The sequence below is a fragment of the Triticum urartu genome, chromosome 1A (assembly GCF_056163025.1).
Source record: "Triticum urartu cultivar PI428250 chromosome 1A, HENAU_Tu73, whole genome shotgun sequence".
Lineage (NCBI taxonomy): Eukaryota > Viridiplantae > Streptophyta > Magnoliopsida > Poales > Poaceae > Triticum > Triticum urartu.
Window position 1 is genome coordinate 251,321,609 of NC_141873.1, and position 26,342 is coordinate 251,347,950.

The window sequence follows — 26,342 nt, forward strand, 5'->3', positions numbered from 1 at the left end:
AAACAGGAAAAAAAACCAATTATTTGAACCACCAAGTTTCTTCAAGCTAGTAAAATGAAAAAAAATCAATTATCAAGTTTCTTAGTAAAATGAAATTCTTTAAGTTTTTTATGTACCCAAGTTTCTTCAAGGTAGTAAAATGATTTTTTTTTCAATTATTTAAGTGCGCAAGCACCATTGCCACGTCTACACTAGATCGAGGCAAACTACCCAAAGGCGTTATTTGGCCGGTATTGGATTGATAGGGGGTAATGAAACAGGAAAAAAACATCAACGGATTATTTGAACCACCAATTTTCTTCAAGGTAGTAAAATGATTTTGTTTTCAATTATCAAGTTTCTTCAAGGTAGTAAAATGAAATTCTTTCAATTATTTAAGTGCCCAAGCACCATTGCCACGTCTGCACTAGGTCGAGGCAAACCACCCAAAGGCGTTCTTTGGCCGGTATTGGATTGTTTAGGGAGGGGTAATGAAACAGGAAAAAAAAACTTAAACGGATTATTTGAACCACCAAGTTTCTTCAAGGTAGTAAAATGAAAAAATTTCAATTATCAAGTTTCTTGGTGAAATGTAATTTTTTCAATTATTTATGTGCCCAAGCACCATTGCCATGTATGCACTAGATCGAGGCAAACCATCCAAAGACGTTCTTTGGCCTGTATTGGATTGTTTAGGGGGGTAATGAAACATGGAAAAACTTCAACGGATTATTTGAACCACCAAGTTTCTTCAAGGTAGTAAAATGAAAAAAAATTCAATTATTAAGTTTCTTGGTATTTGAACCACCAAGTTTCTTCAAGGTAGTAAAATGATTTTTTTTCAATTATCAAGTTTCTTCAAGGTAGTAAAATAAAATTCTTTCAATTATTTAAGTGCCCAAGCACCATTGCCACGTCTGCACTAGGTCGAGGCAAACCACCCAAAGGCGTTCTTTGCCCGGTATTTGGATTGTTTAGGGGGGGGGTAATGAAATAGGAAAAAACTTCAACGGATTATTTGAACCACCAAGTTTCTTCAAGGTAGTAAAATGAAAAAAAATTCAATTATCAAGTTTCTTGGTGAAATGAATTTTTTTTCAATTATATGTGCCCAAGCACCATTGCTATGTATGCACTAGATCGAGGCAAACCACCCAAAGGCGTTTTTTGGCCTGTATTGAATTGTTTAGGGGGGTAATGAAACAGGAACAAAAAAGCAATGGATTATTTGAACCACCAAGTTTCTTAAAATGAAAAAAATTCAATTATCTTAGTGAATTGAAATTCAATTATTAAGTTTCTTGGTATTTGAACCACCAAGTTTCTTCAAGGTAGTAAAATGATTTTTTTTCAATTATCAAGTTTCTTCAAGGTAGTAAAATAAAATTCTTTCAATTATTTAAGTGCCCAAGCACCATTGCCACGTCTGCACTAGATCGAGGCAAACCACCCAAAGGCGTTCTTTGCCCGGTATTTGGATTGTTTGGGGGGGGGGGGTAATGAAATAGGAAAAAACTTCAACGGATTATTTGAACCACCAAGTTTCTTCAAGGTAGTAAAATGAAAAAAAATTCAATTATCAAGTTTCTTCAAGGTAGTAAAATAAAATTCTTTCAATTATTTAAGTGCCCAAGCACCATTGCCACGTCTGCACTAGATCGAGGCAAACCACCCAAAGGCGTTCTTTGCCCGGTATTTGGATTGTTTGGGGGGGGGGGGGGGGGGGGGGGGTAATGAAATAGGAAAAAACTTCAACGGATTATTTGAACCACCAAGTTTCTTCAAGGTAGTAAAATGAAAAAAAATTCAATTATCAAGTTTCTTGGTGAAATGAATTTTTTTTCAATTATATGTGCCCAAGCACCATTGCTATGTATGCACTAGATCGAGGCAAACCACCCAAGGCGTTCTTTGGCCTGTATTGAATTGTTTAGGGGGGTAATGAAACAGGAAAAAAAAGCAATGGATTATTTGAACCACCAAGTTTCTTAAAATGAAAAAATTTCAATTATCTTAGTGAATTGAAATTCTTTCAGTTTTTTATGTACCCAATCAATATGTTGCTCCCGGCTGGGCTCGAACCCGCGACCTTCGGCTCATAAGACCAACGCTCTAACCAACTAAGCTACGGGAGCTTCCCTATTTGATTAAATTTTCTATTTAATTATTCCTAAACTTCTAACCTTCTGCCCTATACGTTCTGTAAACCTAACCTCGGCAGCAACTAATTGGTTTCTGTCGACTCGAAGAACTCAGAATGATAGAATCAGTAGCATCAACTCGGTGCTGAACTGAACACAATCAAGTGTGAACAAGGCATTCTATTTGCTATGGTACTCATAAATGTCAAGGTCAACAACATGGAGGACTACAAGTGGTAGCTTATTTATGTACATAAACAATCTCCTAATGTTTTCACTCGTCAATGCATCCATGTCTACAACATCACGATCATCTGTGTACACCCACAGACTGGTCGGCTTCACCTTTTGGAGACAGGCGCGGCAAAAGGGGCACGACTTTGATTTAGCATTCCTGCGAGGAGAGTGAACCTTGTTATCGTCGTCATCAAATCGTATTAAGGGGTCCCGCAAATTGGAACAGAGTGAAGAATGTGACAAGTTAGGCATGAAGAGCATGGATGGAATTGTTTTGCTCGATGACTAACAAACACAATATGAAATCCAAGAAGTGTTAAATAATGACATCAAGAAAGTGAAGCAAATCTCCTGAGTCAATTAAAGCATTGAGCTGAACATCTCAAATTTATTGACAGAACCTGACGAACATATGAGCAGGCTTTGTGTATGTAAATGTTTCTCATAATTAAAGTAAATCTTGGGGCTCTGTTTGGCATAATCTTCATGCATGCAACTGATTGTTGAACTTCCTAAAAAGAAAAGTGATTGTTGAACTACAAAAGTTTACCCTTTTTTATGAGCGTTATGAAATGCATAAAAAAATTAGATTGTGTTTTGGTAATGGAAACAGATTGTTGAACTATAAATAATACCATCACACTAAAGCTCGGGAAACAGGTTGTTAGTTAGATCAGTAGGATAAGGCGTAGATGACCAGATGAACTACTTGACTACATATAAGCTATAAAAAAATTGCGCAAATGATTGAAGCAATGACTTTTGCAGGCAATCGAATGAGGGAGACCGAGTGAATTTCATACCATTCTTCGAAGCACCTCAAGCACAAAGAGTGCGTACAGTCGGGCAGCACGATTTTAGCGTTCACCTCCAGACAAATCCCACACTCGACCTCCCTCTCCAAATCCAGCTGAGAGAAATCGCCATCCCTTCTCTTGAACTTGTCCACGCACAGTTTCCTTTGCTTCCTGTCGTCCAACTCAGTGATCCCGCTTGGCAGCTGAAGCAACGACGGGAATATAACACCTGCCGCGACGCAAATAATATGGATGAACATGTGGAGTCTTCCATGTCTTTTTTTTCTATCTATCTAGGAAAACAGCAGGACTCTGCCGCTTCCATGGTTTTGCTTGGATTGAGAGGTAATAACTATTAAAAAAGTACCGTAGAATTCTCTGATGCTGGCCTCCCTCTCCCAACTTGGCAAGGTCGTCGTGCCATCCTCCGCGTACACCTGCGTTACCAGAAATTTATCAAAATTCAGCCAGCAACCAGATGCGAAGAACTAATCGGACAGAGCAAAACGCTGAAATTGCAGAAGGGCTGCGAGGAAATTCAGTCAGCACCTTGTAAATCATAATCTTGAGGAGGCCGAGCGCGCTGGCGAGTCTACAGTCGGTCCACTGGACGAGGACATGCGCAACGGCGCTGTAGGCCATCCGCATCTGGATGACCGACCCGTCGTAGTCCCTCAGGAACTCCGACGCCCTGCGCATAAAGGAGCAGAGGACGCAGCCAAATTAATCAGCGAGGCACATCAACGACGAAAAGCGCACGCAAAATCTGGGAAATTGAGGAGGGTCGTTGCACTCACAGCGCATTGGCGTGCTCGATGTCGGCCTCGAGGGCCTTGACGGACTCCTGGAACCTCCGCATCGATGAGCCGATCGATCGACCGCCGGCGAGAACCCTAGCTAAACCTCCTCCTCCTCCCGGCCGCTCCGCTCTGGTCTGGTCTACTCGGGTGGTGATCGGATTGGACTGGATTGTGCTTCGCTGCCTCCCCCTTAAGCTGCGGGCTTGGATTGCTTTCCCACCACTTTTGCTGCGCTCTTTGCTGAGTCCAACTCTAATCCGAGCCGTACTCCTCCTTTTGTTGCCACTCTCGAGGGGTTGGGGAGGCGACGAGGAACAGTGAACGGGGCCCGCGTGGCAGTCCTTTGCGCGATCCAGTGGAACATTAACATCCCTCGTTCACGCGCCAAAAGGACACGCGGTTTACTCTTCCTCGCTGACAGGTTTGTCCGCTCGTGGGTGGGACCTTCTTGGCATTGAAAGTAGCTAATCGCGTGGGTACATTACTGGTGGAACGAGGCGGAGTTGAGTTTCCTGCCGAGCCAGGGCCCACGGAGAAATATCCGGAAGCAACGTCCACCTACGGGCGCTGCGCCCCGGTGTGCGTCACGCACCAGCTGGCTAACACGTTCGCTGACAGGTGGGTCCAGCAGAAGCCTAGGCCGACATGGCAGTATCGGCCATCGGATATTTCTTTTTTCAAGGCGGACCGGATGAGGGGCAGTGGATTTGTGGGTCCCGTAGGAGCGGAAGGAGGAAATCCGGGGGCTCCCTTGGTTTTGCTTTGTTTGGGATGCCGGGTGCGGCTCAAGGTGGGGCCGTGGAAACCTTATCTAGGTAGGTTGATGCACTTGACCCCGACCCCGGGCAAAGAACGGTAGGTGGTTCGGTCAAGCACTCAAGGTTGTGGTTATCTCGGGACATGCCTTGGCGAATGGTGATTGGGGAGTAATCCAATGGCTCTTTCTTGGACCAGGGGGCAAATGTTTTATCCGTTTTTGTTTACTCCGCATATTACATTTGGTCAAAGTCAAGCTTTGTAAACTTTGACGAAATTTATAGACAAAAATATTAACATGTACAATAACAAAACAATATCATTAGATTCATTATTGAATGTCTTTTCGCATCATATAGATTTGTTATCGTAAACATTTATATTTTTTTTTATAAACTTGGTCAAAGTTTACGAAGTTTGACTTCAGTCAACTCTAATATGCAGAGTAAATAAAAACGGAGGAAGTACTAGTTTAGTATCATGCCTTAATTTCAATTTGCTTATCACATCTACCGTGTGGTACAGATGTTTATAGGAGTACTTCCTCTGTTTCTTTAACAACCTTTGTAAACAATTATCATACGTTTATTTACACATAGAGCACTTTGCATACAAGATTTGTTTTAAGTCAGAAGATGTATAACCATGTTTATATTAAAACTATCGATATCCGCAATACTAAAGATATATATAGTATAAAAGGCATTTCCATGATGCATTTAATGATATTGATTTGATATATTGTGAACGTTGATGTTTTTCTTATGATCTTGGTCAAACTTGTTGAAATTTGACTTATGACAAAATTTATATTCCGGATAAAAAGAAATAGAGACGGTACTCCAACCTGCATGGTTCATGAATCTATTTGATCAAGCGTGATAAGTTAGCAAAGATGGTGTCGACGATGTTGTGTCATATAATGGATGCTAATGCTGGGGAAGCGTGCCCTCTTTGGTGTCTTTGGAACGAGCGATCGTTCGCTTTGGGAGGCTCACGCAAGCAGACGGTGTCGCTCGCTCTATGAGGCTCCCGCAAACAAACATTTAAAAAAATCATGGTACAACCGAAAGATTTGTCATACTAAAAGAAAATATTGTGGTGCTATAGTGAAAATATTATCACGCGTTTCAGGGATTTGTCATGCTGCAAATTGAAAAAAAAATGTGAGGCTAAGAGAAGGGGAAGCTGCCCACATGTTCAGAACTCATCATGTTGCAACAGATGAGAATTTTTGTGTTAGCACAAGAGGATTGCCATTGTTACATCGAAAAAATTGTTATCAACAGAGCAAGTAGACATACATATTCAGAAATTGTCATGCTACGGTAGGACAAATTGCCAATGCTAAGAAGAGAAGTTGTCATACATGCTTTCAGTAATTGTCATGACGTTTAAAGGTTTCTCCGAAGTGTAAAACCACCATACCTGACCCACAAACCGAGGAGGAGGATGAAGCGGATGCCAAATATAATGGTCCGCTTATATCCCACTTGGTTGGTGGGGTTACTGGGGTTGGATTGGATGATGCAAGACCCGAGTCCATGTTTTGTGACTTCACACGTTTTCACGGAAATCTAAATGGCACTTCTCTAAAAAGAAATAAAATTTGCACAAGAAGGCGAAGAGTTCAACACAAACCCGAGTTCCCGCATGAGAGGCATGTTTTGGAATAGCATATGTCTCTCGGACTTGGCTAAACACAAACACATCAGTGATTGTGTGCGGGAACATAGTTCGGATTTTGTGGCAATTTCCAGGGCTAGCAAGTGTGACTTTCGGCTGGATGTCCTCGATCACCTATCAGGTGGTTTCGACTACACATGGCATAGTCTACCAGCTCGTGGAGGATCTGGAGGAATCCTTCTTGGGATAATGATAACAACCATGGACTTGTTGGCTTTTTTGATTGGTGAATTTCATATAAAATTTCACCTACGGATAGAGCTGATAATTTCACATGGACTCTCGTCGTTGTCTATGGGGTTGCCCAAGATGAGCATAAATCTGCTTTCCTTCGGGAATTGGTAAACCTGGCTAAGAATAGCTCGTACCCGATGCTTATTTGAGGGGACTTTAATATTCTTAGGTACCAGGAAGAGAAAAATAATGACCGCTTCAACACGCATGGCCTTTCCTATTCAATACCGTGATGGACAAGTTGGATCTTCGGGAGGCCACTATGTCGGGGCGTCAGTTCACTTGGGTGAACAACCGATTTGTGCCGACATACGAGAAGCTCAATAGGGTACTAATGGATACCGAATGGGAACTAAAATTTCCTCTAGTAACCGTACGAGCCCTAGAGCATATCGAGGCCTTATCGGATCATGCACCCATCATTTTGGATTCTAACTCTACGAACCCAGCCACCAGGCACCCTTTCAAATTTGAATTTGGATGGCTGCATAGGGACGGATTCGTAGACATAATCAAAAATGTTTGGGAGAGGCCCACCGTTGGTCGTACACCTATTCAACGATGGATCTTTAAAATAAGAGCCATGAGGCGACACCTCTCTGGATGGGAAAAACACACCAATGAATTTATAAAAAGAAAAGCAAAGGATATGTATCATCATTGAGGACCTGGACAAAATTGCAGAGACACGCACATTATCTCAGCAAGAGATTGAATTGAAAAATCAATCTAATGAGATGGTTGTCCATCTACTGCAAGAAGAGGAGATCAAATACTGCCAGAGATCCAAAGCTGATTTCATTTTGATGGGTGGTGGTAAGACAAGATACTTCCAATTGGTCGCCAATGGGTGGCATAGGAAGAAACGTATTTACAGTCTCCAACCAGATGAGGGGCGGATCGAAGGTCAGGAGGAGCTCAAAAATTATATCACAAAATGCTAAAAAGTCTCTTTTCCGAGCGCCGACTGAAGGGAATTTCACCCTTGACGGGACAGGGACCCGGGTATATGATATTCTACATGTCACAGCAGAAGAAAACGATATCCTCACGGCACCATTCTCAGAAGAGGAGGTGCGAGCTGTGTTTTTCCAAATGGAACATAACAAAGCTCTAGGCCATGATGGTTTCCCCACAAAATTCTATCAGAATTTCTGGGATATAATCAAGTCTAACCATTTGGAGTTGTTCAATTGTCTTCATGTCGACCGACTTGACCTATTCAGACTTAATTTTGGCGAGATTGTCTTGTTGCCGAAGATTAAGGAGGCCGAACGGATTCAACAATTCATACCCATATGCCTCATTAATGTCAGCTTCTAGATTTTTACCAAAGTGGCGACAAATAGATTAAACTCGGTACCTGATACATCGATTTTGCATCATGTTTTCCTACTGCTATTTATAGTATTTTCAATAAATATAATACTTTGTGAAGCAATTCTAATGCCTTTCTCTCATAATATGCAAGGTTTACATGAAAAGGGAGATACCGGCAGCTGGAATTCTGGACATTTAAAAGCTACGTCAGAGATACCTATTCTGCACACCTCCAAATGAGCTAAAATTTTACAGAGGTTTATTTTGGAATATATGAAAATTACTGGATAAAAGAAGTACCAGAGTGGGCCACCCAGGTGCCCACTAGGCACCAGGGCGCGCCTACCACCGTTGGCGTGCCCTGGTGGTTTTTCTAGGGCAAATGGGCTTATATACCAAAAGATGGGCACCGGAGGGTGGCCAAGTAGTGGGGGGCCTGGCCACCCTCCGGTGCCCATCTTCTGGTATATAAGCCCATTTCCCTAGAAAAAATAAGAGGAGGACTTTCGGGATGGAGCGCCACCGTATCGAGGCGGAACTTGGGCAGGAGCACTTTTGCTCTCTGGCGGAGAGATTCCGCCGGGGATACTTCCCTTCGGGAGGGGGAAATGAAAGTCGTCATCATCGCCAACAACCCTCTCATCATGGGAGGGCCAATCTTCATCAATATCTTCAACAACACCATCTCATCTCAAACCCTAGTTCATCTCTTGTATTCAATCTTTGTATCAAAACCTCAGATTGGTACCTGTGGGTTGCTAGTAGTGTTGATTACATCTTGCAGTTGATGCTAGTTGATTTATTTGGTGGAAGATCATATGTTCAGATCTATCATGCTATTCAATACCCCTCTGATCTTGAGCATGAATATGTTTTGTGAGTAGTTGCTTTGTTCTTGAGGACATGGGAGAAGTCTTGTCATAAGTAATCATGTGAATTTGGTATTCAATCGATATTTTGATGGTATGTATGTTGTTGATTCCCTTGGTGGTGTTATGTGAACGTCGGCTACATGACACTTCACCATATTTATGCCTAAGGGAATGCATTGTGGAGTAGTTATCAGATGATGGGTTACTAGAGTGACAGAAGCTTAAACCCTAGTTTATGCACTATCCCGTAAGGGACTGATTTGGATTCATATGTTTAATGCTATGGTTAGATTTTATCTTAATTCTTCTTTCATAGTTGTGGATGCTTGCGAGAGAGGTTAATCATAAGTGGAAGGCTTGTTCAAGTAAGAACATCACCTAAGCACCGATCCATCCACATATCAACTTATCAAAGTAGCGCACACGAGTCAAATCAACATGATAAAAGTGACTAGATGAAATTCTCGTGTACCCTCAAGAATGCTTTGCTTATTATAAGAGACCGTTTTGGCTTGTCCTTTGCCACAAAAGGTTTGGGATACCTTGCTGTACTTTATTTACCGTTACCGTTACTTGCTCGTTACAAATTACCTTACTATCAAACTACTTGTTACCGATAATTTTAGTGCTTACAGAAAATACCTTGCTGAAAACTGCTTGTCATTTCCTTCTGCTCCTCGCTGGGTTCGGCACTCTTACTTATCAAAAGGACTACCATTGATCCCCTATACTTGTGGGTCATCAAGGCTCTTTTTTGGCGCCGTTGACGGGGAGTTAAGCACTTCTAGTGAGTGGAATTTGGTAAAAAAAACATTTATATTACGTGTTCAAATTTACTGTTACTTGCTACTATGGAAAATCATCCTTTGAGGGGTTTCTTCGGGGTATCTTCACCTCGACCGGAAGCACAAAGAGTTTCTCCTCAACCTACTGCACCCATTAAAAACATTTATTATGAGATTCCTTCAGGTATGATAGAGAAACTGCTGGCTAATCCTTATGCAGAAGATGAAACATTACATTCTGATATGCACCTAATCTATGTGGATGAAATTTGTGGATTATTTAAGCTTGCAGGTTTACCCGGAGATGAAGTTAAGAAGAAAGTCTTCCCTTTATTTTTAAAGGGAAAGACATTGACATGGTATAGGCTATGTGATGATATCAAAACGTGGGATTGGAATAGGTTGAAATTGGAATTTTATCAAAAGTTTTATCCTATGCATCTGATTCATCGTGATCGGAATTATATATATATATATATATATATGTGTGTGTGTGTGTGTGTATAGTGTTACTATTCATCATCCAGGGTGCAGAATAAGTTATTCTTCACTCGAGGTAATCTTACGATCATTTTATAATTAAATTACGTTTGGAATTCAAATAGTTACATTCCTATTGATTCACTACGTAAAATTTGACATAAAAAAATATAGGTTATAAGACAAGAAAAAAAATGCAGTTTATGTGAAAATATAGATCATAAGACAAGAAAATTTGTAGTTTATGTGTATTTTAGACTATGTTTTTATGTTTGTAATTTTACATAACATAAAATATTTTTTACGGCGACTATATTTTCTTACGGTCTCTTTATACATCGGAAATAAGACAAAACTTACGGAACGTAAAATTACGGTGCATTAATGGTAAAATAGAGGGGGGGTGAAGAATAACTATTTCTCACCCAGGGTGACAAATAGCGCGACCCAATATATATATATATATATATATATATATATATATATATATATATTGGACTTGTGAGGGAGAAAGTATCGCTCAAGCTTGGGGGAGGCTTAAGTACATGATGTACACAAGCCCCAATCATGAGCTTCGAAAAGAAAAATATCTTATAGAATTTTTAAGCTCGGCTTTCTCATGATGCTCAAACTATACTCGATTCTTCTTCTACTGGCTCCTTTATGAAGAAGACTATTGAATTCATATGGGACCTTCTTGAAAGAATTAAACGCAACTCAGAAGATTGGGAACTCGACAAAGGTAATGATTCAGGTATAATACTTGAGTTTGATTGTGTTAAATCTTTTATGGATACCGAAGCTTTTCATAAGTTTAGCACTAAATATGGACTTGGCTCTAAGATAGTAGCTTCGTTCTATGAATCCTTTGCTACCCATGTTGATCTCCCTAAGGAGAAGTGGTTTAAATATCACCCCCCTGTTAAAGAAAAGACTGAGGAACCTGTTACAGTTAAAGAAGAAACTATCATTTATAATGTTGATTCAGTTGTTCCTACTGCTTATATTGAGAAGTCACCTTTCCTTGTTAGGATAAAGGAACATGCTAAGGTTTCAACCATGATGAAAAAAAGTAATACTAGAGCACCTAGACCCTCTGAACAAATTAAAGTTGAACCTAATGTTGCTATGGTTAAAGATTTCTTGGTCGATAATATTGATGGCATGTTATTTATCTCTATGATGAAGTCACTAGAATTGCTAAACTCGATGATAAAGATAAGAATAAACATGTTGTTGGCATGTATGTTGTCTCAGTTAAGATAGGAGATCATTGTTATCACGGCTTCTATGATTTGGGTGCTAGTGTGAGTGATATCTCATTTAATTTATATCAAGAAATTATGAATGATATTGCTCCTGCTGAAATAGAAGACATTGATGTTACTATTAAGATTGCAAACAGAGACACTATTACACCACTTCAAATTGTTAGAGATGTTGAAGTCTTGTGTGGAAAAATAAAATACCCTACTGATTTTCTAGTTCTTGGTTCTTCACAAGATGATTTTTGTCCCATAATTTTTGGTAGACCTTTCTTGAATACTCTAAGATTGATTGTGCTAAAGAAACTGTTAGTGTTAATGATGCAGAGCATCCTACAATCATCCCCATGTACACTACGACGAGACCTCGACCTCGAGCATACGCCATTGGACACAAGGTGAACTCATTCCTAAGTCCTTCTCCTTTCTATTCACACGAGACATGGTTGCTACCTAATGTAAAGACACTACATGTGCTCAGGAACCAAGGACTGAAGGACGAAAAATGACCAGCATCAAGACTTGTGCAGAGTTTTGGCCAAGCCCAGAACTTCCGGCCACAGCCCGGAACCTCCGGCCCCCATACCTTCCGGCCAGCCCGGAACCTTCGGCCCTCACCACTTCATTCGATGCCCGAGTGTGCCAACTCTCTGTTCAGCCTGGACCTTCTGGCCCCCAGACTCCAGCACAGCCCGCGCCCCATCAACTCTCGGCTTACCCCGGAATCCGCCTGGAACTTCCGGCCTACCTGCACGGAGAGTCTATGGGTCGAGGCCCATGTACCTGTTTCGCCCCTCACTTACCCCTTCGTGGCCCTAGACTATATATACTCCCCCACCTCCACCATTTTAGGGTTAGCATAGGTTTAGCTCATTTGAGATAGAGCTTTGCTCATCCATCCGGATCTACTCCATCGAGAGAGACCGCAGCCTCTACAAAGAAGATCCACCTTGGATTCAAGCCCCCTTCATGGGAAGACCCCTCAAGATGTAGCGATCCGACCTCAGACAGTCCAATCTCTGTGCATAAGTGTCATCCCTGGATTGGTAATGCTGACACACACAATACTTGAAGGATTTATAAAAGAGTGCAATCACACACTTAATACATCGAATGTCTAAAAAGAGAACTTATTACAATAATATGGCTTAGGGCCATCTAAATAAGATAACCGGGGAAGCATCAAAGGTACATGAGTCCATCAACTCCAACGGCATAGTTGAGTGCACGACAACGACCTAGCGCACCTTACTCTTCGTCTGAAAAGTCTGCAACATAATACGTTGCAGCCCGAAACGGGTCAGCACATGGAATATGCTGGCAAAATAACACTGTAGAGCAATGAACAAGATAAAGCCTAACACTACATGCATATATGGCTGGTGGAGGCTCTATGGTTATTATGTTTTTGCGAAAAGCCATTTTTTCCCTACAACAAAGGAATATATTTTACTTAACTATCAAGTTGGTCGATAAACATTGAGAAGGTTCCTCCAACTCAATCCCAATTAAAAGTAATTAACATCCCAACAAAATTTATTAAGAGTGATGAGATCAAATCAATAATTCAGGTACCAGATACTCAAGATGTCCATAACCGGGGACACGGCTAATCAAGATTAGTTTGTACACTCTGCAGAGGTTTGCGCACTTTTCCCCACAAGACTCGGTATCCTCCATTGTATTTCTCGCACTGCATGATATTTGAGAAACGGATGACCGAGACACGGTCTTTCTGAAGAGGTCCCCTTAACCGATAGATAGGCCGGTACACCTATAATCCCCTACATCTGCTAGCCCATCATGGAAAGGTTTCCCACAACTTACTCAACTATGCCAGAGCCCATAATGGCTTGTGATTGCACATGAAAGTTTCTAGCATGAATAATCTTATGATCCCTTTGAGCCTAGGTGGCAAACCATAGGATGATCACATGGGTACTCCGGGATATCCCAGGACAATGCTGGATTGCTCCAGGTGCCCAGACAACCACTGGGTGCTCCAGGGTGCCTCTACCAATCCACCCAGATGTGTATTTAAGTAGCCACCTTAAGTTAACCATTAATTAACAACTCTCACATCTGTCATGGATACACTCAACCAATCCACGTCTACGAGCATAGCATAGCAATATAATCATAACTTAGAAGTAACTCCCAGGGTTTTGATATAAAGGGCAATAGGTTCTACCACATCAACTAATTCCCAAAACCCACATGTTAAATCAGATCGTACTCATGCAATGTTTGAGGATTGGACTAATGCATAAAACTGAGTATAAAAGGATATGATCAAAGTGTTACTTGCCTTGCTGACGATCTGCAAACCCTAGAGACTCGTAGTAGCACGCTTCGCACTCCGGAAATTCTATCGCAAACAATAGCATACATATGCAATCAAGCATAGTTGCAAGGGTAAAACTCAAATAAGAAAACATCCCAACTGAAATTTCAACTGAAGAGCCTCGATTTGCAAAAAAGAATCAATCGAATCGGAGCCACGAAACTCGAACTATGATCAAAAGAAGTTCAAATTCAAATCTGCTTGAAACCAAATTTTAAATTGTCAAAATCATTTTCAAGTTGGTTAACTCAAAAGAGGGGTTCGAGACAAAGATTTTGGCATTGGTTTCACTGGATTTGGACGAACGGTTAAAAAGTTGCGAGGGTTTGAAGATCAGGGGCTAATCTGCGATAAAAATAATCATGTATAGGTCCCTAGCAAAAAAATAGAAAAAGAAAAATCTATCAGACGAACGTCTGCTAACAGAGACAGACGAACGAATTCGTTCGTTATAAGAACTAAACGAACAAACGTTTGCAGAATAGATCTGAACCGAAGAAAAACCGATCTAGAAAACCTAATTAGATCTAGGGTTTACCAAAATAATGAAGGAAATATGCCCTAGAGGCAATAATAAAGTTATTATTTATTTCCTTATAATCATGATAAATGTTTATTATTCATGCTAGAATTGTATTAACCGGAAACATAATACATGTGTGAATACATAGACAAACAAAGTGTCACTAGTATGCCTCTACTTGACTAGCTCGTTAATCAAAGATGGTTATGTTTCCTAACCATGAACAATGAGTTGTTATTTGATTAACGAGGTCACATCATTAGTTGAATGATCTGATTGACATGACCCATTCCATTAGCTTAGCACCCGATCGTTTAGTATGTTGCTATTGCTTTCTTCATGACTTATACATGTTCCTATAACTATGAGATTATGCAACTCCCGTTTGCCGGAGGAACACTTTGGGTGCTACCAAACGTCACAACGTAACTGGGTGATTATAAAGGAGCATTACAGGTGTCTCCAAAGGTAGATGTTGGGTTGGCGTATTTCGAGATTAGGATTTGTCACTCCGATTGTCGGAGAGGTATCTCTGGCCCCTCTCGGTAATACACATCACATAAGCCTTGCAAGCATTGCAACTAATGAGTTAGTTGTGAGATGATGTATTACAGAACGAGTAAAGAGACTTGCCGGTAACGAGATTGAACTAGGTATTGGATACCGACGATCGAATCTCGGGCAAGTAACATACCGATGACAAAGGGAACAACGTATGTTGTTATGCGGTCTGACCGATAAAGATCTTCGTAGAATATGTAGGAGCCAATATGGGCATCCAGGTCCCGCTATTGGTTATTGACCGGAGACGTGTCTCGGTCATGTCTACATTGTTCTCGAACCCGTAGGGTCCGCACGCTTAAGGTTACGATGACAGTTATATTATGAGTTTATGCATTTTGATGTACCGAAGGTTGTTCGGAGTCCCGGATGTGATCACGGACATGACGAGGAGTCTCGAAATGGTCAAGACATAAAGATTGATATATTGGAAGCCTATGTTTGGATATCGGAAGTGTTCCGGGTGAAATCGGGATTTTACCGGAGTACCGGGAGGTTACCGGAACCCCCCGGGAACCATATGGGCCTAGATGGGCTTTAGTGGAAAGGAGAAAGGGGCAGCCCAAGGTGGCCGCGCGCCTCCCCCTCCCCCTAGTCCTATTAGGACTAGGAGAGGTGGCCGGCCCCCCTTCTCTCTCTTTCCCCCTCGGGGAATCCTAGTCCAACTAGGATTGGGGGGGGGAGTCCTACTCCCGGAAGGAGAAGGACTCCTCCTGCGCCCTCCTCCTGGCCGGCGCCCCCCTCCCCCTTGGCTCCTTTATATACTGAGGTAGAGGCACCCCAGAAAGACACAAGTTGATCCACGTGATCTATTCCTTAGCCGTGTGCGGTGCCCCCAGCCACCATATTCCTCGATAATACTATAGCGGAGTTTAGGCGAAGCCCTGCTGCTGTAGTGCATCAAGATCGTCACCACGCCGTCGTGCTGACGGAATTTCTCCCCGACACTTTGCTGGATCGGAGTCCGGGGATCATCATCGAGCTGAACGTGTGCTCGAACTCGGAGGTGCCGTAGTTTCGGTGCTTGATCGGTTGGATCGTGAAGACGTACGACTACTTCCTCTACGTTGCGTCAACGCTTCCGCAGTCGGTCTACGTGGGTACGTAGACAACACTCTCCCATCTCGTTGCTATGCATCACATGATCTTGCGTGTGCGTAGGAATTTTTTTGAAATTACTACGAAACCCAACAGTGGCATCCGAGCCTAGGTTATTTATGTTGATGTTATATGCACGAGTAGAACACAAGTGAGTTGTGGGCGATATAAGTCATACTGCCTACCAGCATGTCATACTTTGGTTCGGTGGCATTGTTGGACGAGACGACCCGGACCAACCTTACGCGTACGCTTACGCGAGACCGGTTCCCCCGACGTGCTTTGCACACAGGTGGCTTGCGGGCGACTGTCTCTCCAACTTTAGTTGAACCAAGTATGGCTACGCCCGGTCCTTGTGAAGGTTAAAACGGAGTCTATTTGACAAACTATCGTTGTGGTTTTGATGCGTAGGTGAGATTGGTTCTTTCTTAAGCCCGTAGCAGCCACGTAAAACTTGCAACAACAAAGTAGAGGATGTCTAACTTGTTTTTGCAGGGCATGTTGTGATGTGATATGGTCAAGACATGATGCTGAATTTTATTGTATGAGATGATCATGTTTTGTAACCGAGTTATCGGCAACTGGCAGGAGCCTTATGGTTGTCGTTTTATTGTATGCAATGAAATCGCGATGTAATGCTTTACTTTATTACTAAGCGGTAGTGATAGTCGTGGAAGCATAAACTTGGCGAGACGACAATGATGCTACGATGGAGATCAAGGTGTCACGCCGGTGACGATGGTGATCACGACGGTGCTTCGGAGATGGAGATCACAAGCACAAGATGATGATGGCCATATCATATCACTTATATTAATTGCATGTGATGTTTATCCTTTTATGCATCTTATCTTGCTTTGATTGACGGTGGCATTATAAGATGATCTCTCACTAAATTATCAAGAAGTGTTCTCCCTGTGTATGCACCGTTGCGGAAGTTCTTCGTGCTGAGACACCACGTGATGATCGGGTGTGATAGGTTCTACGTTCAAATACAACGGGTGCAAAACAGTTGCACACGCGGAATACTCAGGTTATACTTGACGACCCAAGCATATACAGATATGGCCTCGGAACGCGGAGACCGAAAGGTCGAGCGTGAATCATATAGTAGATATGATCAACATAACGATGTTCACCATTGAAAACTACTCCATCTCACGTGATGATCGGTTATGGTTTAGTTGATTTGGATCACGTAATCACTTAGAGGATTAGAGGGATGTCTATCTAAGTGGGAGTTCTTTAATTAATTTGATTAACTGAACTTAAATTTATCATGAAACTTAGTTAGTATCTTGCTTGTTTATGTTTGATTGTAGATAGATGGCTCGTGCTGTTGTTCCGTTGAATTTTAATGCGTTCCTTGAGAAAGCAAAGTTGAAAGATGATGGTAGCAATTACACGGACTGGGTCCGTAACTTGAGGATTATCCTCATTGCTGCACATAAGAATTACGTCCTGGAAGCGGCGCTGGGTCCCAGGCCTGCTGCAGGAGCAACGCCGGATGTTATGAACGTCTGGCAGAGCAAAGCTGATGACTACTCGATAGTTCAGTGTGCCATGCTTTACGGCTTAGAATCGGGACTTCAACGACGTTTTGAACGTCATGGAGCATATGAGATGTTCCAAGAGTTGAAGTTAATATTTCAAGCAAATGCCTGAATTGAGAGATATGAAGTCTCCAATAAGTTCTATAGCTGCAAGATGGAGGAGAACAGTTCTGTCAGTGAGCATATACTCAAAATGTCTGGGTATAATAATCACTTGATTCAATTGGGAGTTAATCTTCCAGATGATTGCGTCATTGACAGAATTCTTCAATCACTGCCACCAAGCTACAAGAGCTTCGTGATGAACTATAATATGCAAGGGATGAACAAGACTATTCCTGAGCTCTTCGCAATGCTGAAAGCTGCGGAGGTAGAAATCAAGAAAGAGCATCAAGTGTTGATGGTCAACAAGACCACTAGTTTCAAGAAAAAGGGCAAAGGGAAGAAGAAGGGGAACTTCAAAAAGAACGGCAAGCAAGTTGCTACTCAAGAGAAGAAACCCAAACCTAGACCTAAGCCTGAAACTGAGTGCTTCTATTGCAAGCAGACTGGTCACTGGAAGCGGAAATGCCCCAAGTATTTGGCGGATAAGAAGGATGGCAAGGTGAACAAAGGTATATGTGATATACATGTTATTGATGTGTACCTTACTAATGCTCACAGTAGCACCTGGGTATTTGATACTGGTTCTGTTGCTAATATTTGCAACTCGAAACAGGGACTACGGATCAAGCGAAGATTGGTTAAGGACGAGGTGACGATGCACGTGGGAAACGGTTCCAAAGTCGATGTGATCGCAGTCGGCACACTACCTCTACATCTACCTTCAGGATTAGTATTAGACCTAAATAATTGTTATTTGGTGCCAGCGTTAAGCATGAACATTATATCTGGATCTTGTTTGATGCGAGACAGTTATTCATTTAAATCAAAGAATAATGGTTGTTCTATTTATATGAGTAATATCTTTTATGGTCATGCACCCTTGAAGAGTGGTCTATTCTTGTTGAATCTCGATAGTAGTAACACACATATTCATAATGCTGAAGCCAAAAGATGCAGAGTTGATAATGAGAGTGCAACTTATTTGTGGCACTGCCATTTAGGTCATATCGGTGTAAAGCGCATGAAGAAACTCCACTCTGATGGACTTTTGGAACCACTTGATTATGAATCACTTGGTACTTGCGAACCGTGCCTTATGGGCAAGATGACCAAAACACCGTTCTCCGGTACTATGGAGAGAGAAACAGATTTGTTGGAAATCATGCATACAGATGTATGTGGTCCGATGAATATTGAGGCTCGTGGCGGATATCGTTATTTTCTCACCTTCATAGATGATTTAAGCAGATATGGGTATATCTACTTAATGAAACATAAGTCTGAAACATTTGAAAGGTTCAAGGAATTTCAGAGTGAAGTTGAAAATCATCGTAACAAGAAAATAAAGTTTCTACGATCTGATCGTGGAGGAGAATATTTGAGTTACGAGTTTGGTGTACATTTGAAATTTTTTGGAATAGTTTCGCAACTCACGCCACCCGGAACACCACAGCGTAATGGTGTGTCTGAACGTCGTAATCGTACTTTACTAGATATGGTGCGATCTATGATGTCTCTTACTGATTTACCGCTATCGTTTTGGGGATACGCTCTAGAGACGGCCGCATTCACGTTAAATAGGGCACCATCAAAATCCATTGAGACGACGCCTTATGAACTGTGGTTTGGCAAGAAACCAAAGTTGTCGTTTCTGAAAGTTTGGGGCTGTGATGCTTATGTGAAAAAGCTTCAACCTGATAAGCTCGAACCCAAATCGGAGAAATGTGTCTTCATAGGATATCCAAAGGAAACTATTGGATACACCTTCTATCACAGATCCGAAGGCAAGACTTTTGTTGCTAAATTCGGAAACTTTCTAGAGAAGGAGTTTCTCTCGAAAGAAGTGAGTGGGAGGAAAGTAGAACTTGACGAGGTAACTATACCTGCTCCCTTATTGGAAAGTAGTACATCACAGAAAACTGTTTCAGTGACACCTACACCAGTTAGTGAGGAAGCTAATGATAATGATCATGAAACTTCAGATCAAGATACTACAGAACCTCATAGATCAACCAGAGTGAGATCCGCACCAGAGTGGTACGATAATCCTGTTTTGGAAGTCATGCTACTAGATCATGATGAACCTACGAACTATGAAGAAGCGATGGTGAGCCCAGATTCCGCAAAATGGCTTGAAGCCATGAAATCTGAGATGGGATCCATGTATGAGAACAAAGTATGGACTTTGGTTGACTTGCCCGATGATCGGCAAGCAATTGAGAATAAATGGATCTTCAAGAAGAAGACTGACGCTGACGGTAATGTTACTGTCTACAAAGCTCGAATTGTTGCAAAAGGTTTTCGACAAGTTCAAGGGGTTGACTACGATGAGACCTTCTCACCCGTAGCGATGCTTAAGTCTGTCTGAATCATGTTAGCAATTGCCGCATTTTATGATTATGAAATTTGGCAGATGGATGTCAAAACTGCATTCCTGAATGGATTTCTGGAAGAAGAGTTGTATATGATGCAACCAGAAGGTTTTGTCGATCCAAAGGGAGCTAACAAAGTGTGCAAGCTCCAGCGATCCATTTATGGACTGGTGCAAGCCTCTGGAGTTGGAATAAACGCTTTGATAGTGTGATCAAAGCATTTGGTTTTATACAGACTTTCGGAGAAGCCTGTATTTACAAGAAAGTGAGTGGGAGCTCTGTAGCATTTCTGATATTATATGTGGATGACATATTACTGATTGGAAATGATATATAATTTCTGGATAGCATAAAGGGATACTTGAATAAGAGTTTTTCAATGAAAGACCTCGGTGAAGCTGCTTACATATTAGGCATAAAGATCTATAGAGATAGATCAAAACGCTTAATTGGACTTTCACAAACAACATACCTTGACAAATTTTTTGAAGAAGTTCAAAATGGATCAAGCAAAGAAAGGATTCTTGCCTGTGTTACAAGGTGTGAAATTGAGTAAGACTCAATGCCCGACCACTACAGAAGATAGAGAGAATATGAAAGATGTTCCCTATGCATCAGCGATAGGATCTATCATGTATGCAATGCTGTGTACCAGACCTGATGTGTGCCTTGCTATAAGTCTAGCAGGGAGGTACCAAAGTAATCCAGGAGTGGATCACTGGACAGCGGTCAAGAACATCCTGAAATACCTGAAAAGGACTAAGGATATGTTTCTCGTATATGGAGGTGACAAAGAGCTTGTCGTAAATGGTTACGTTGATGCAAGCTTTGACACTGATCCGGACGATTCTAAATCGCAAACCGGATACGTGTTTACATTAAACGGTGGAGCTGTCAGTTGGTGCAGTTCTAAACAAAGCGTCGTAGCGGGATCTACATGTGAAGCGGAGTACATAGCTGCTTCGGAAGCAGCGAACGAAGGAGTCTGGATGAAGGAGTTCATATCCGATGTAGGTGTCATACCTAGTGCATCGGGTCCAATGAAAATCTTTTGTGACAATACTGGTGCAATTGCCTTGGCAAAGGAATCCAGATTTCACAAGAGAACCAAGCACATCAAGAGACGCTTCAATTCCATCCGGGATCTAGTCCAGGTGGGAGACATAGAGATTTGCAAGATACATACGGATCTGAATGTTGCAGACCCGTTGACTAAGCCTCTTCCATGAGCAAAACATGATCAGCACCAAGGCTCCATGGGTGTTAGAATCATTACAGTGTAATCTAGATTATTGACTCTAGTGCAAGTGGGAGACTGAAGGAAATATGCCCTAGAGGCAATAATAAAGTTATTATTTATTTCTTTATAATCATGATAAATGTTTATTATTCATGCTAGAATTGTATTAACCGGAAACATAATACATGTGTGAATACATAGACAAACAAAGTGTCACTAGTATGCCTCTACTTGACTAGCTCGTTAATCAAAGATGGTTATGTTTCCTAACCATGAACAATGAGTTGTTATTTGATTAACGAGGTCACATCATTAGTTGAATGATCTGATTGACATGACCCATTCCATTAGCTTAGCACCCGATCGTTTAGTATGTTGCTATTGCTTTCTTCATGACTTATACATGTTCCTATAACTATGAGATTATGCAACTCCCGTTTGCCGGAGGAACACTTTGGGTGCTACCAAACGTCACAACGTAACTGGGTGATTATAAAGGAGCATTACAGGTGTCTCCAAAGGTAGATGTTGGGTTGGCGTATTTCGAGATTAGGATTTGTCACTCCGATTGTCGGAGAGGTATCTCTGGGCCCTCTCGGTAATACACATCACATAAGCCTTGCAAGCATATGAGTTAGTTGCGAGATCATGTATTACAGAACGAGTAAAGAGACTTGCCGGTAACGAGATTGAACTAGGTATTGGATACCGACAATCGAATCTCGGGCAAGTAACATACCGATGACAAAGGGAACAACGTATGTTGTTATGCGGTCTGACCGATAAAGTTCTTCGTAGAATATGTAGGAGCCAATATGGGCATCCAGGTCCCGCTATTGGTTATTGACCGGAGACGTGTCTCGGTCATGTCTACATTGTTCTCGAACCCGTAGGTCCGCACGCTTAAGGTTACGATGACAGTTATTTTATGAGTTTATGCATTTTGATGTACCGAAGGTTGTTCGGAGTCCCGGATGTGATCACGGACATGACGAGGAGTCTCTAAATGGTCGAGACGTAAACATTGATATATTGGAAGCCTATGTTTGGATATCGGAAGTGTTCCGGGTGAAATCGGGATTTTACCGGAGTACCGGGAGGTTACCGGGACCCCCCGGGAACCATATGGGCCTAGATGGGCTTTAGTGGAAAGGAGAAAGGGGCAGCCCAAGGTGGCCGCGCGCGTCCCCCTCCCCCTAGTCCTATTAGGACTAGGAGAGGTGGCCGGCCCCCCTTCTCTCTCTTTCCCCCTCGAGGAATCCTAGTCCAACTAGGATTGGGGGGGGGGGAGTCCTACTCCCGGAAGGAGAAGGACTCCTCCTGCGCCCTCCTCCTGGCCGGCGCCCCCCTCCCCCTTGGCTCCTTTATATACTGAGGTAGAGGCACCCCAGAAAGACACAAGTTGATCCACGTGATCTATTCCTTAGCCGTGTGCGGTGCCCCTAGCCACCATATTCCTCGATAATACTGTAACGGAGTTTAGGCGAAGCCCTGCTGCTGTAGTGCATCAAGATCGTCACCACGCCGTCGTGCTGATGGAATTCCTCCCCGACACTTTGCTGGATCGGAGTCCGGGGATCGTCATCGAGCTGAACGTGTGCTCAAACTCGGAGGTGCCGTAGTTTCGGTGCTTGATCGGTTAGATCATGAAGACGTACGACTATTTCATCTACGTTGCGTCAACACTTCCGCAGTCGGTCTGCGTGGGTACGTAGACAACACTCTCCCATCTCGTTGCTATGCATCACATGATCTTGCGTGTGCGTAGGAAATTTTTTGAAATTACTACGAAACCCAACAAATAAACCGAAGAAAACCGGACAAAAACTGGTCGGCGGCGGCGGCGGATCCGAACAGCGATGGCAGCGAGCGGCGTCGGCGTCGGCGCGGGCTTCGGGCGACGGCGGCAGTGGCAGGCGGCAGCGGCTAGCGCGGGTGGCGGCTGCGGGCTTCTGGCGGCGGGGCGAAGTGGGGAGGCGAGGGGGCTCCGTTGGCGGCTTATAAAGGGGGTGGGGCGGCGGCTTGCTTGGCACGGGGAGGAGTCCGGCTCGGACTCCCCTCGGCGTCTGTGCGCGGCACGATGGTGGGGAAGGCGGCGACGCACGTGAGTGGGCTGGCTGGGCTTCGGCCCAGTCGGTCCGGGATTTTTTTAATAAATTCCGCCAAAGAAAAATCCTAATAAAATATAAAAAATATAAAAATTCCAAAAACAATTTTCGCCGTCTAAATGAAATATTTAGAACAAAGTGAACATTTTTCTGGCCTAAGAATGCAATTTTGAAAAATGCATATTTTTTTCTAATTCAAATAAAACCTCGAATACAATCCAAATAAAATATTTATTTGATTTTAAAAATTTTCCTCCAGTATTTCTCTCTTTTTGAAGAAGTCATATTATCTTCTCTCTTTTTATTTTGATAATTGAAATATTCAAAGAGAAAAATATTAAAACCAAAATGATCCTCTTTTCAAATTTTAGAAAAAAAATTAAAATATGAAAATCATGAAATCCCCAACTCTCTCCGTGGGTCCTTGAGTTGCTTAAGATTTCTAGGATCAAAGCCAAAATGCAAATAAAATATGATATGCATACGATGACCTATGTATAACATCCAAATTGAAAATCTGGGATGTTACAAACCTACCCCCCTTAAGATGAATCTCGCCCTCGAGATTCGGATTGGCTAGCAAATAGGTGAGGGTGGTCTTTCCGTAGGTCTTCCTCTCGTTCCCATGTGGCTTCATCCTCGGTATGGTGGCTCCACTGAACTTTGCAAAACTTGATAACCTTGCTGCGCGTAACTCGGCTGGCAAACTCGAGAATCTTGACAGGTTTCTCCTCGTAGGTTAGGTCACTGTCCAACTGAATTGCTTCTAGGGGCACTGTATCTCTCAGAGGAATATCGAGCATCTCTGCATGGCACTTCTTCAACTGGGAAACGTGAAACACATCATGAACTCCTGACAATCCTTTGGGTAAATCCAACTTGTAGGCTACCTCTCCCATACGTTCCAAAACTCGGTATGGTCCTACAAATCTCGGGGCTAAATTTCCCTTAACTTCAAATCATTTCACTCCTCGCAAAGGTGACACCTGAAGATACGCTCTATCTCCGATTTCATAGACTACCTCCTTGCGTTTTGAGTCTGCATAACTCTTCTGCCTGGACTGGGCTACCTTCAGTCTATCTCGAATCAACTTAACCATCTCTTCAGACTCTTTGATCAAATCTGGTCCAAACAACTGACGGTCTCTAACTTCATCCCACATCAACGGTGTCCTGCACCTTCTCCCATACAAGCTTCGAAAGGTGCCATCTTCAAACTGTCTTGTTAACTTTTGTTGTATGAGAACTCCGCGTAAGGCAAATTATTATCCCAACTAGATCCATAATCTAGCGCACAAGCTCTCAACATGTCCTCCAGAATCTGTTTGACTCTCTCGGTCTGTCCATCTGTCTGCGAATGAAAAGCTGTACTGAACTCTAGCCTGGTACCCAAAGTCTGGTGCAACTGATTCCAAAACTTTGAAGTAAACTGAGTCCCTCTATCGGATATGATGGTCCTCGGAACTCCATGCAGACATACGATCTTGGTCATATATATCTTGGCCAACTTCGAACTCATATAGGTGGTTTTCACTGGGATAAAGTGAGCTACTTTGGTCAAACGATCCACTACTACCCAGATAGAATCATACCCTGATCGGGTCCTGGGTAATCCGGTGATGAAATCCATGCCAAGCTTGTCGCACTTCCATTCGGGGATCGGCATAGGCTCCAGTAATCCTGCTGGCTTCTGATGTTCTACCTTCACTCTCTGACATACATCACATACGGCTACATACTCAGCAATATCCTTCTTCATACCAGTCCACCAGAAACGCTCCTTCAAATCCAGATACATCTTGGTGTTTCCGGGGTGTATCGAGTATGGCGAGTCATGAGCTTCCTGAAGTATCAACTTCCTGATCTCCGCATTATTGGGTACATAAACATGGTATTCAAACCATAAAGTCTCGTGCTCATCCTCACAAAAACCTTTGGCTTTTCCTTTGCTCATATTCTCCTTTATCTCAGCAACTTCCTTGTCATCCTTCTGAGCTTCTCGAATCCTTCCCAATAATGTTGACTGAACCTCCATTGCTGCAACAAAACCTCTAGGAACTATCTCCAAATGAAGCTCCCTGAGATCTTTGGCTAACTCCTTTGGTAATCCTCCGCTTACGAGGGTATTGACATAACTCTTCCGGCTCAAAGCGTCTGCTACTACATTGGCTTTACTTGGATGATAGTGTAGCTTCATATCATAATCCTTTATAAGCTCCAACCATCTCCTTTGCCCGAGATTCAACTCCTTCTGCATGAAAATGTACTTCAAACTCTTGTGATCCGTGTACACATCACAACGATTTCCAATAAGAAAATGTCTCCAGGTCTTGAGCGCATGCACTACGGCTGCTAAGTGCAAATCATGCGTGGCATAATTCAATTCATGTGGTCGAAGCTGACGTGAGGCATATGAAACAACTCTTCTGTCTTGCATAAGTACACCTCCAAGTCCTAAGCGAGAGTCATCACAATACACTTGGAAATCCTTGCGTATATCCGGCAGAATCGGCACTGGGGCTGTAACCAAACGTTTCTTCAACTCCTGAAAACTTGCCTCACATTCATCTGTCCATTTAAACTTAGTGTCCTTCTTCAACAACTCCATCACGGGCTTCGAAATCTTGGAAAATTTCTCAATGAATCTCCGGTAATATCTCGCGAGTCCTAGAAAACTGTGGATCTCTCTGACTGAGGTGGGTGACAACCACTCGATGACTGATTGAACCTTGGTAGGATCTACTGCTATACCTTCTCCTGATATAACATGTCCAAGAAATCCAACTTCCTTCAACCAAAACTCACACTTGCTGAACTTGGCATATAACTGATGTTCCCTGAGCTTCTCGAGAACTAAACGCAAATGCTCCTTGTCTTCCTCTTCATTCTTCGAGTATACCAAAATATCATCAATGAATACCACAACAAACTTATCCAAGAACTCCATGAACACCTTATTCATCATACTCATGAAATAGGCAGGGGCATTGGTCAATCCAAATGACATTACCGTGTACTCATATAGCCCGTACCTTGTGGTAAAAGTTGTCTTAGGTATATCCTGTTCTCAGATCTTCAGCTGATGG

The 26,342-nt window shown here is 42.5% G+C and overlaps 1 protein-coding gene and 1 non-coding gene across 2 annotated transcripts; both read right to left on the reverse strand.

Annotated features, from left to right (window-relative positions):
* Positions 1 to 2,040: 2,040 nt before the first annotated feature.
* Positions 2,041 to 2,114, reverse strand: TRNAI-UAU (transfer RNA isoleucine (anticodon UAU)). Its single transcript has one exon. It is a non-coding gene; the product is annotated as a tRNA-Ile (tRNA).
* A 171-nt stretch (positions 2,115 to 2,285) lies between these two features.
* Positions 2,286 to 4,223, reverse strand: LOC125506124 (E3 ubiquitin-protein ligase AIRP2). The gene is made up of 5 exons (XM_048670994.2): positions 3,952 to 4,223; positions 3,704 to 3,845; positions 3,522 to 3,591; positions 3,161 to 3,383; positions 2,286 to 2,514 (listed from the first exon to the last, which is right to left on the reverse strand). Exons 1-5 carry the CDS (start codon positions 4,011 to 4,013, stop codon positions 2,301 to 2,303), a joined length of 711 nt encoding a protein of 236 aa, XP_048526951.1. The 5' UTR covers positions 4,014 to 4,223; the 3' UTR covers positions 2,286 to 2,300.
* Between the last annotated feature and the right edge of the window lie 22,119 nt (positions 4,224 to 26,342).